The sequence below is a fragment of the Sinocyclocheilus anshuiensis genome, unplaced genomic scaffold (assembly GCF_001515605.1).
Source record: "Sinocyclocheilus anshuiensis isolate Anshui unplaced genomic scaffold, SAMN03320099.WGS_v1.1 scaffold49, whole genome shotgun sequence".
Classification (NCBI taxonomy): Eukaryota; Metazoa; Chordata; class Actinopteri; order Cypriniformes; family Cyprinidae; genus Sinocyclocheilus; species Sinocyclocheilus anshuiensis.
The window spans coordinates 1,759,594-1,772,298 of NW_015539863.1; the positions used below are offsets into that span (position 1 = coordinate 1,759,594).

Consider the following 12,705-nt stretch of genomic DNA (forward strand, 5'->3'; position numbering starts at 1 on the left):
AGCGTGCTATGTCGAAAAGAATGTGCATATTGTTTAATGACTTTTTAATTACTATTAACTATTTAATGACTTTTTTGAAGCACTATCGTAAAGTGTAGATACGCGCTAGAGCTGTTAGCCTACCTCATAACGCAAATAGCTTACAAGTTAGCTGATTTAAGTTTTAGTTTTATTTGAGTTATTTTAATACTTCAACAATCTAAATGGAAATGAAATAATGTATATATTGAATTTATAAATGTGTATGTACAGGTGCATCTCAATAAATTAGAATGTCGTGGAAAAGTTCATTTATTTCAGGAATTCAACTCAAATTGTGAAACTCGTGTATTAAATAAATTCAATGCACACAGACTGAAGTAGTTTAAGTCTTTGGTTCTTTTAATTGTGATGATTTTGGCTCACATTTAACAAAAACCCACCAATTCACTATCTCAACAAATTAGAATATGGTGACATGCCAATCAGCTAATCAACTCAAAACACCTGCAAAGGTTTCCTGAGCCTTCAAAATGGTCTCTCAGTTTGGTTCACTAGGCCAGTGTTTCCCAACCTTTTTTACAATTGATTGCTTCTGTTGTCCTCATTTGTAAGTCGCTTTGGATAAAAGCGTCTGCTAAATGACTAAATAAATAAATAAAATAAATTTAACATTGCTGCCTTGTGGTAACTGAAGGCATATTTGTGTGGAAAAAAGTACATAGACCTGTCGAAATTGACTATTTTGCTATTAATTTTTTCATGCTTGTCAATTGCACAAAGGATTAAAATCACACATTTTGTCTAAACAGTAGGCTTGAACTTTATATTGTAAAAGATATAAAAAAAGATATACAGATATAACATTCTTCCAAACAGATGTGCACCAGAGTTCATATTTGTAGTGAGTTGTTCTTGTTGTGTGTGTGTGTGTGTGTGTGTGTGTTTATGAAAAGACAGCACGGAAATAGCCGAGCGCCAGTGTGACCTCAAGGTCGTCTCATTGTCGTCTTCTCCTCCTTGTCCAGGTTCCCGCGAATCTATAAAACATATACATCGGTCAAAAGCAACATTGCGCGTCCCGGTGGCACAGATGACTCTGCGACCGTTAGAGGACAAGTCGAGAAACCAGAGAAGGGCGGGTGTATACGAATCTTACTATGAAGAAGATTGGACTCATGAATATGAAATAGACCACGTGATAGGAAGGTTACCAAGCAACGTCAGCATTACCTAATTAATATTCATACGACAAGCCTTCGCCGTAAAATATGAAAACATCAAAAGAATGTAACTCGGGGCTATTCCTTTTTACACATAGTATCCATAATTCACCGTTGTCTGCCTTTATATCCAATTGTTTACAATATGCGTGAAATAAAAGGATTCATGTAAATCCTTATTTAAAATGTCCCTTATTTTTTGAATGGTTACTAACGCAAAATGTATTTATTTTCAAAACAAAACAAAACAAAAAAGATTTTCAGGTTTCTTTCCTTTTTTTCTTTCTTTTTAGATATCTAGAAATTATAAAATGTCTCACGCTTATTTTCGTTTTGCCAGTTCGCACTAATATGATATCATTTTAGACTATTTTTGTTGTTCATGGGATGTTACATTTATAAGACATGTAATCATAGGCTAAATTATTATTTAAATAATGTTGATTTTTTTTTTAATGTAATACATTTAATTGTATTTTTTAATACCATAAACATTACACTGATATGAAACACTAGGCTATATAGCCCAGATAATATAAATTATCACAAAATATATTGTAACAAAATATGTTTCAAAATATGTGAAAGAAAAAAAAAATGAAAATTGCCCCTTAAAATATTTACCTAACTGACGTAAACATTTGCATAGCCTTTCTTTTCTATTCCGTGCTTTGTCATTTCTATGCTAAATTTCCCAGTATTTGTGAACTATGTTGAAAATAAAGTTGATGTGAACAGTAGCCTTCGCCATAGTAGGTTTGGTGATGTTGTGTTGTGTACTGCGCAGCTGCTAGGCTACAGCGCGCGAGGCGACACTCCCTCATTCCGCCGCAAGCTGGACCGACTGAAGGATTCACCTGAACTTCAGCCTGTGCGGCTGTCACAGTTTTAAATAGGGGTTCGGTCCAACATGGCGGCAGACGGATGGAAATACTGATGACAGTCCGAAAGATCGCCTCGATTTGTACGATGGTGAGTTTTTCCTCGCATAAGTGAGTGTTGTCCCGTCCACTGCGTCTAACCTGTGTTTGGATTAGCCTGCTAACAGGGCTAGCTCAACAGCTAACAGATAAACAACTGTGTCATGAACATGGCAGCACAGCCACAAAAAGTTTGCACACCTCTCTGTCCGGGTTTATAGACGCAGTAGAAGTTTGGAGATGTGGTTAAACGGACTTTATAGCATTTTTGTCAGAGAATTTGATATTCTGCTCAGGGGTCAAATGTATAGCCTAGCGTATTAGCGAGCGACACACAAATAATGTCCATGTTTGATTAGCCGGGCGGCTCAGCTTTATTTACCATCAGATAATATCTGTCATGTGGATACTATGTGTATGTTTAGGAGTGTTTTGTAAAGAGGAAGGGTGGACAGGGTAACAGGCGAGGTCATGCACGAGACTACATTTCCTCCTGCTGCTGCTTCTGTTGTTGTTTTAACATTATTTGAAGGACACAACTAAAAACCGATTCAATGAGCTCAGTGTCTTTGTAGTGCTGAAAGGGTTTTCTTAAACTGTCACACGAGAACATTCACAGTAGATCAGACTCGCAACGAACATAAAATTGAGTATTTTCTATGTACATAGTACTGTTGGAATTTAAAATCTTATTTATTTGGGTAGGTAACGTTGCTGGGAGTTCCGTTATAGAACAGCTTCTAGTTGGAGATTTAATTCTTATCAATCAGTGAATCCTTTCTATTGCAAGATATTTATGTGGCAACTTCCTTATTTACCAGCAGTTACTGGTAACCAGTTATAGAGATAAGACACATAGATTTACATCTTGTTGATTTCGCTTAGTACATACTGGCACCCTGAGGTGGCTATGTAAAAGAGCTATGAGTTATGTAAAAAAAAAAATGCTGTTCATAAATTGAGTAATTTTAGTTTGAGTAAATTTATTGATACATTATGCCTTAGGATCAAGGTAATCAAGTCTTGGGTTGACATTATGTGCAAAGTTACATTTTCAACAGATTACCTAAGTCATGATGAATCAGATCCCTTTGATGATTCATCTTTCCAGAAACAATATTTACAGTATTTAGGTATTTAAATCATGAATTATTATGAATATTTTTGAAATAGTAAAACTCTAATCTAAATTAAAATGCTAAAACACATAAAAACTATAAATCCTGTTGAAGAACATAGTTTTTGAAATTTCTCAATTGTGTTTAATTAATTTAGTTTCTGTTTAAAAAAGAAGGAAAGAAATAGCTTTATCGTAACTGCAGCAGAAATATCTCCTCCTATATGCCTGGAAGTGGGTCTTTGAATAAGGAGCTGGACAGTGGGGTGGCTTTCGGGTCAAAAAGCTTGAGAACCTCTGACTTAGGCCTTTTAACATCTGAGAACTCATACATTATACTTCAGATACTGATACCACTTACAGCTCTGCCTTGATGTTCTCCCCTGGTGAAACAGAGTGGGTGCACTTGCCCAGCAACTGCATCCTGTTAATGCCAAGTCTGGCATCATTCTTCACAAACAGGATGTGCCTCTTAGTCTCCAATAGGTCCAGAGTGTTCCTGGTCACTTGTATTATTGAGACCCATGAGCAAATATAACCATTGTGGCTGTTCCCTGTAGGGCGCCAATGCCTCTGCTTTGGAAAAGGAGATTGGACCGGAACAGTTCCCTGTTAATGAACACTACTTTGGGCTGGTAAATGTAAGTTTACGTTATTGTTTTTGTCAGTGAATGTGCTATAAGTAGAAGATTACTTTGCCATATCACTTTTAATTTTTAAAGCACATTTTTTATGTAATGTGCTTATGTCATCACTTAATGGCAGATTTGGGAAGTATTTATAAAAGGCAGCAAAATATAATAATAAAACTGCTCCATATATCCAACAATGATTTGCTTTCCTTCTCTGAGACATTAATTGCAGATATGACACATATTATATGTGCATGTATGTCATCACATATCCTTCATCAATCTTTGATCTGTTCTTTCTCCAACTGCAATCTGGTCGCTCAGTTTGGCAACACCTGCTACTGTAACTCAGTGCTGCAGGCACTGTACTTTTGCCGGCCCTTCCGGGAGAAAGTGCTGGCCTATAAGATCCAGCCGCGACGGAAAGAGAGCCTGCTAACCTGCCTGGCTGACCTCTTCAACAGCATTGCAACTCAGAAGAAGAAAGTGGGAGTCATTCCACCAAAGAAGTTCATCTCCAGGTTGAGGAAAGAAAATGGTGAGAAAAGATTCTGGGTCCTACAGTAAGCAATTTGACTGACTGACTGATGAGAGAGGGGTTATAGATGTGGGATAATGGGAATGTTATGCAGGTGCTTACGTGAAATTTTGCTATACAGATAATATGCATGCTCTGATATATTTGTAAACATTCTAAATGTAAACATGGATATAAAGATAGATGCCAAAAGGTTGGGGTCAGTATTTTCTTTTGATGCCTTAAATTGTTCAAAAGTGACAGTAAAGACGTTTATAATGTTATAAAAGATTTTTAAAGTTCTTTTGAACTTTATATTTATCAGAAATGTTGGTTTCAACAAAAATATTAAGCAGTACAACTGTTTTCAACATTGGTAATAATAAGAAATTTTTATTAGGATGATTTCTGAAGGATCATGTGACACTGTCTGGAGTAATGCCTCCTGAAAATTCAGCTTTGACATCACAGGAATAAAACAAATATGCCAATAATAAAAGAAACTTTTTTGAAACTAAAAATATTTCACAATGCTGTTTTAATTAAACCTGTTGTGAATGTGTAACATGAACAGCCAGTCCGTTTCAAGTCAGATGTGAAGTTACGTTACCATTGTCACAATTAAGTGAGTTTGATAGTAATACAGCAACTGCTCTTATGGATTCAGTTTTTACATTTGTTTGGCTGATTAAAACAATAACAGAGCAGCTTATAAGAGTCATTTGTCATGAACCAGATACTGCTCATGCAGCATGCAGCCAGCAAAGACAACACAATTTATCGTTGTATAGTTTTGCTTTGACTGCAAATTAGGAACTGACATAATACGTCATTTCTTTTACCATGGCGCAGTAGATTCAGCTGCACTGCTGAATAGCTATGCGGGAAACACTGTGTATGTGATTGAAATGCATTGCTATTAAATGATTAAATAATTTTTTCACTGTTCATTTCTACTGTTTATATATTAGACTTGCAGCTACCTGATGCTATCAACACTTCTTTTTTTTACCTACAGAGCTGTTTGACAACTACATGCAGCAAGATGCTCACGAATTCCTCAACTATTTGCTCAACACCATTGCAGACATGCTACAGGAGGAAAAGAGCCAGGAGAGACAGCAGAATGGAAAGGTAGTACAGAATGGTGGAAGTGGAAGTGGAGGAGGAGGTGGAAGCGGCAGCAGCACAGGCGAAGGGGAAACGGAGGAAAAGACCCAGCAGACATGGGTGCACGAGATCTTCCAAGGCACACTGACCAATGAGACACGGTGCCTGAACTGTGAAGCGGTGAGTCAGAGGAGGTGGAGTGAGTCAGAAGTACCCTAAAGGGCTCTTGATTTTATTAATGAGATATGGGATGAGTGAGTTTTTGGGAATATGTTTTTGTCACTTTGGCTTGGACTAATCAGCATCTGGGGGATTGTATGGATGTGATGGGAGGACAGTTTTCAACAGTGTTTCACTGTACAAAGAACTCTGTTAAATGTTTGGATTGCGGAATATGTTAATAACTGTTTTAGCTGATCTGAGATGTAGGGGTGTGTTATAATGACTGATGAGGATTTTTCAGGTATTAAAAAAATGCCATTGTGATTTAAAATGTGATTTATTATTATTAGGCTATTATTTTTTTATAATAATTTTATAAAAAGCTTTATGTTTGCTGTGCTTGTTTGTAGGCCTGCACAATTAGGCCCAAAATGTTGTGATCTATATGTATATGTTTATTAAATTATTATATGTAGACTAAAATTATAGAAATTACTAGTAGAGGCAAATAAAATGTAAAAGGAAATATGAAATATTACTATTTTGTAATATTTGACTTTGTTTTTTTTACGTGAAGTATTTATGAAAAATTATTTAATAGCCTTTTTTTTTTACATTATTACTGTAAAATGACAATACTAATATTTATAGATGTCTTTCAAATGTTAAACCATCAAAGCTTTTATTTTGGCGGAAAACCTTAGGAAACTATTCAGGTTTCTCTTTTGTTGCATTCCCAAATGTACATTATAAGCAACTCAAACTCTACACATGCAGAGATGAGTTTTATGTGGAATAACATTTACTGCAAGCTGAACTGCTCTGAGACACTGAAAACACTGGATCATAAAATGCTTGCGTGTAAAAGAACAGTGCTGTGCTTCACTCATGGAACAGACATTTAATTCAATTTATTTATTTATTTTCATATTAATTTATTAAACGTAACGTCTAGTAGACATGTAAACTCATTTTTCATTTGATGATTTTGAAGGCTGGCCATGAGTGCCCTCTTTTTTGCCATTGCACACCTTTGATATACTGATTTGAGTTGATGTGTTTTCTGCTGCATGCTGCTACTCTACAGTTTGATATTACATCAGATGAGTTTTATGTGGAATAACATTTACTGCAAGCTGAACTGCTCTGAGACACTGAAAACACTGGATCATAAAATGCTTGCGTGTAAAAGAACAGTGCTGTGCTTCACTCATGGAACAGACATTTAATTCAATTTATTTATTTATTTTCATATTAATTTATTAAACGTAACGTCTAGTAGACATGTAAACTCATTTTTCATTTGATGATTTTGAAGGCTGGCCATGAGTGCCCTCTTTTTTGCCATTACACACCTTTGATATACTGATTTGAGTTGATGTGTTTTCTGCTGCATGCTGCTACTCTACAGTTTGATATTACATCATTGAAGTGTAGACACAGAGGAGGACAACTAGGGCTTATGGTTGCATTTAGGACATGGCCTAGCTGTTTTTGGAGAGCGACTATTCGTTCAGACAAGCCACCAATTAGCTGCTTTTGATAATATGCAGTCTTAGGATTTCCCATCATACAATCTGTCCTCTTTCTCCCCAGGTGAGCAGTAAAGACGAAGACTTCCTAGACCTTTCAGTGGACGTGGAGCAGAATACCTCCATCACACACTGTCTTAGGTAAAGCCACAAACGTAACTGAAACAAATATCCTGTTGGTGCAAATTCTGTTTATTGGAAAGATAACATGTTTTCTCTGCACTAACAGGGGCTTCAGCAACACAGAGACCTTATGTAGTGAATACAAGTACTACTGTGAGCAATGCAGAAGTAAACAGGAGGCTCAGAAAAGGTATGTAGTTCCAACAGACTGGCATAGCTGAAATCACTCTTGTTCTGGAGGCACATTTGCTGTGATATTCACATCAACCAATGCAGGGTGTCCGTGGGTCCTTAAAAAGTCTTAAAATGTCTTAAATAACATTTTCCTAATATAGGCCTTAAAAAGTCTTAAAATGTCTTAAATTCGGATTCGATGGGTCTTAATTATTTTTGGTCTCATTACCGCTAAAATATCTTCAGTCTGACGGACCTAATGACTTTTTACAATCATTGGACAGACCGAAGATGTTTTTAAGTATGTAAAAGCTGATAGAACACTGATGAAAATATTGCTTCAGAATAAATTGTTTACTCCACCAAAAATCTCAGTGATGCAGTTATTTTGCGGGGATATTTTGTATGGAATATTGTCTGCTGACATGAAAAGTTCACTGTATATCATAGTAATAAATACCATTTATTACAGCATTGATATTTTGTTTTCTTTTTAATTTATACACATTAAATATTACATATATGTATGTAATAAAATGTGTATTTCCATTACAGGTTTAGGTCTTAAATTTCATATAAGGTGGTATTAAAAAGGTCTTAAAAAGTCTTAAATTTAACTTGTTCAAGTCTGCAGAAACCCTGCAATGTAAGCCTGATGCTATGGACTGCCCCTGTCTATGTAGCATTTCCTTCCTGAATGCATCTTGGTGTTGTACTCAATGCATTAGTGTGTCGGTTCTGTGCACCAAGAGAGAGATTTTAAAGGTGCTGTATGTAAGTTTTTGACTCTACTAAAGCATAAAAATGCCATAATATGTTTGCAGATATTTAAGAAACATGCTAAGTTAACATACTTGTTTATCTGAAAAACAATGCTACAGTCAGTTATTCTCCTTTGAAAATGTGCGTTCCGGGCCGGAATGTTGGTCTCTGTTTTGGTTTGTGAAACCCGCACACTGCCAGTTTACCCAATTGTATTTCGGGACCCCAGGTTGCCAGTTGGCGTAAAACACAGCGTATTTCATTTCATTCATCATCAAGTGCACTCGTTCCTGTTGGTGTCGTCAATCTGGCAACCTGCATGTGCGTCAAGTCTGAGGAGGAGGGGCCGGATGAAAAAAACCCTCTCCAATATTTTGAATTTGGACTGCAATACCTAGTTCAACCACTCAGTGTCAATCCTACATACAGCACCTTTAATCCTGGAGCATTTAACAATTACAGTTGCTCAGGAAGTTGGCCAATAACGTGCAGTCTGAGAATAGAGATGGAATTTCAAGTTAAAATCGATCCTGTCTCTCTTCTTACTTGCAGGATGCGGGTGAAGAAATTACCCATGATCCTTGCCCTGCACCTAAAGCGCTTTAAGTATATGGACCAGCTTCATCGCTACACCAAGCTCTCTTATCGTGTAGTCTTCCCTCTGGAGCTGAGGCTCTTTAACACCTCTGGTGATGCTACCAACCCTGATCGATTGTACGACCTGGTGGCTGTAGTGGTGCACTGTGGGAGGTAGGTTTCTGACGTGACAGTCAATTCAAAGGAATAGTTCACCCAAAAATGAAAATTTGCTGAAAATGTACTCCTCTTCAGGCCATCCAAGATGTAGATGAGTTTGTTACTTCATGGGAACAGATTTGGAGAAATTTAGCATTACATCACTTGCTCACCAATGGATCCTCTGCAGCGAATGGGTGCCATCAGAATGAGAGTTCAAACACCTGATAAAAGCATCGCAATAATCCACAGTATTCCATGACTCTATAAACTGAAAAGCTGTATGTTTGTAAAAAACAAATCCATCATTCAGGCGTTTTATTAAACCATCGCTTCTGGTCAAAATACCAGTCCATAATCCATAATAACACTTCCTCCAGTGAAAAAGTCCATCACTTGTTGTCCTCTCACATCAAAATCCACTGACATATTTGTTTAGAACTGTTTTTTTAGACTGCTTTCATTTGTAAATGCTAATTGATTTGTGCATACCTCTTTCCTGATTCAGACAAGATTACTTTTTTCACTGGAGAATGCAGTATTACGGATAGAGTACTCATATTTTAGCCAAAAGCAACAGTTTGAAGTTAAGAAATAATCTTGATGAATTTGTTACAAATACACAGCTTTCCACTTAACGAGACATTAATTGATGGAGTCATGTAGATTATTGTGCTGCTTTCATCAGCTGCTTGATGGCACCCATTCACTGCAGAGGATTCATTGAAGAGATTTCTCCAAATCTGTTTTGATGAAGAAGAAATAAACTCATCTGCATCTGGCCTAGTACATTTTTTCTTGATGAAGGATTGTGTATTGAGTTAAGAGCACAGTATATTGTCTGTGTGGTAATGTTTAAAGTAGGCATGAAATGAAAATGTACTCTATTTTCTAAAGGCATCTTATTATGAATGAATTATACATGCATATGTTTTCTTTTTATTTTAAGTACATTTTTTGTTCTCCATAAATCGATCTTCCACTGAAACAAAAATCTTCTCTCTGGTGACCCAGGGATTCTTCTCTTCCATTCATAGTGCTGTGGATTGTCATTTGTTTCTGCTCATCACATCTTGTTATTATGTTTTCTTTTTTGTAGTGGTCCAAATCGAGGTCATTATATCACTATAGTGAAGAGTCATGGCTTCTGGCTTCTGTTTGATGATGACATTGTAGAGGTAAGTCTGAGTATAATGTTGCTCTACTTAATTGATAATGTATTCCTGTATTCCAGTTGACATAAAACAAATCTGTAACATGCAGTCAGTATCCAGAGAAAATAATTTTGGACCCAAAATAAAAAGATCATGTACATTATTTTACTGAATAATATTATTGGCCCATAGACTTCAGTGATCATGCACATGCTTATTCTTTGTTTTCAAAGAGGTGAAATAATTTTCTGAAGTACTACTACTTTTAAAGAAGAGAACCGAGAAAGTAGAAGTATCTAAAAAAACACCCGAGACCTTGAAGCATCAGTTTCAGTTCAGCAAACTTGATTGTTTCTTCTTCCAGTTGTTATAACAGTATGTTAATTTTCACATTTAGTTTGCGTTGTCTAGCGATAAATGATTTGCAGTTTAAGGTAGTGCTGGGCGGTATGACCAAAAATTGATATATATATCACGGTACATGACGGTATTTTTTTTTCATGCATGACCGGGTGTTAACCATATTTTCTACTGATTGAGAGAGGAAATACTGCAGTATATTGACTTAGAATGCCCTATTTTACTGTCATGATGAGTGAATATTGTCAAAAAATACCACACTAAATAGTGACTAAACACGACCCCGTTTAATTTTAACCAGGAGTCACTCTCATTTATAATCACGGCATCGTCTGATAAAATCAACATGCATCTACACTAAAGAGCGGCTATGCGGTTGTTTTGGCTATATTACTTTTTTGTCTCATGCAGCGCACCGGTATTCGGTATGAACCGGTATACCGCCCAGCACTAGTCTAAGGTATGTCGAAGTCTAGAACTGAACAGTAGCACATGTATTAACCTCCCCTGTCAGGTGATTTGCAGCTGCTGTTTATGCTTCACTAAGTGCTTGTCTGGAGTTGTCCTCACCTTGACCCAAATACTTTTGAGTTCTCTGAATTAATTATTGGCATAGTGATGCATTAATGAGACCAAGACTCTTTTATTCATTTGACAAGTTTCCCTTGATGTTTATAACACAGAAGTTGTCTTGTTTTAAAGAGCAATTTTTGTTGAAACATACTAAAAAGAGTGCCATATGTATTGCGATCCAACACCATTTTTCCATTACATCCTCATGACACTTGATTGTTTAGGTTTGTTTTACACTACTAGCCTAAAAGCATACCTTGACATTGAGACAGATTTTCCATCACCTGCGTGCACATTTATAGTATAAATCCATTTGGTTTTGACACACAGATGTGATTTCCGCTCTGCTACACGGTAACCTTGACAAATATTTACACACATGTTGTGAACACAAACTCTCAGATGCTTCTCTGAACATGAAGTGGTTCTCATACCGTAAACATGGGGAAACAGCAGTCTTTTATAAATACCAAGCACAGTGGTGGTGTAAGACACTGAATATTGGAGGCAGAGGGCTTATGGAGCAGTGCTTAGCGCCGTTGCACGCTAAAGTCAGATGTTCTTTATCTGTTTTTTTTTTTCATTATCTGATGTCTTCCCAATTGCACATCTGGAAAAAGAAACATTAGAGCTGTTTCTGGACAGAGAAGATTTCCATTTACACAGCTTTAGAAGTCAAGGTGAACTGTGTAATTTCTGCACCACTAGTGACACCATGCAGAATTTTTGGTTATTGCTTGAGCCGGTGTTGTTTTGTTTGACCCTGTTGTGATTCTCAAATAGATTGCAATTATGTTCAGTGTTGCTAATTGCACAGATATCCCATGCTTCTTCATTTGAAGGGATCCAAAACTGTTTGACTTTCCTTCCTTTGTGAAACACGAAAGAATCAGTTAAATATTATTAATATTAATAATTAATTAAATATTAATAAAAATAAAAGACATTTTCGAAAATATCTACAAAACAGGTTAGGAATGACATGAGACCAAGTAAATGATAGAATATTCATTTTTGGTTGCAATCAGGGATGCATGATATTAGATTTTTGCCAATATCTGATATACCGATATTTTTTAAATCATTTTCGTCGATAGCCGATGCCAATACCGATATATATTTCCTTTTATTTTAAAGGGGTCATATGATGCTGCTAAAAAGAACAGTATTTTGTGTATTTGGTGTAATGAAGGGCTAGCGCGAGGAACGGCGGAAGGGTTAGAGTGAGCAGAGGAGGCGGGCTTGAGAATGGCGCGGCCGGCAATTTCGACGAAGGAGCGTCCGGAAGGACATGTGACGACTCCGGGCTGGACTCCGCTTCGTCCACGGTGAAAACAACACCAAGTCTCTCCTGTGCAGAAATGATAAACAAATTATTTTTCATTTTGGTTCGTTTTTTTTTTTTATAGGAGTACATTGAAAGCTTTGAAAATACTATAATAAAAACAATCTCTGCTTTTTTTTTTTCTCCAGACAAATGCAGTTGAAACCTTAACATTTTGTTTGTGGATTTAATTTTAATAGATGGCCTAAAGCAAAAAAAGCTGTAAAAAACAAATTATTATATATATATATATATATATATATACAGTGGGTACGGAAAGTATTCAGACCCCCTTCAATTTTTCACTC

The 12,705-nt window shown here is 36.4% G+C and overlaps 1 protein-coding gene across 2 annotated transcripts in view; it reads left to right on the plus strand.

Annotated features, from left to right (window-relative positions):
* The first annotated feature begins 1,979 nt into the window (after positions 1–1,979).
* LOC107684956 (ubiquitin carboxyl-terminal hydrolase 12-like) overlaps positions 1,980–12,705 on the plus strand; it is a 17,389-nt gene continuing 6,663 nt past the window's right edge. For both annotated transcript variants that reach the window (XM_016481351.1, XM_016481350.1), the window contains exons 1-8: positions 1,980–2,174; positions 3,800–3,880; positions 4,196–4,409; positions 5,407–5,678; positions 7,257–7,333; positions 7,422–7,505; positions 8,804–9,001; positions 10,086–10,164. In XM_016481351.1, the coding sequence (XP_016336837.1) occupies positions 2,127–2,174; positions 3,800–3,880; positions 4,196–4,409; positions 5,407–5,678; positions 7,257–7,333; positions 7,422–7,505; positions 8,804–9,001; positions 10,086–10,164 (1,053 nt within the window). In that variant the 5' untranslated portion in view covers positions 1,980–2,126. The remainder of the gene's footprint in view (positions 2,175–3,799; positions 3,881–4,195; positions 4,410–5,406; positions 5,679–7,256; positions 7,334–7,421; positions 7,506–8,803; positions 9,002–10,085; positions 10,165–12,705) is intronic.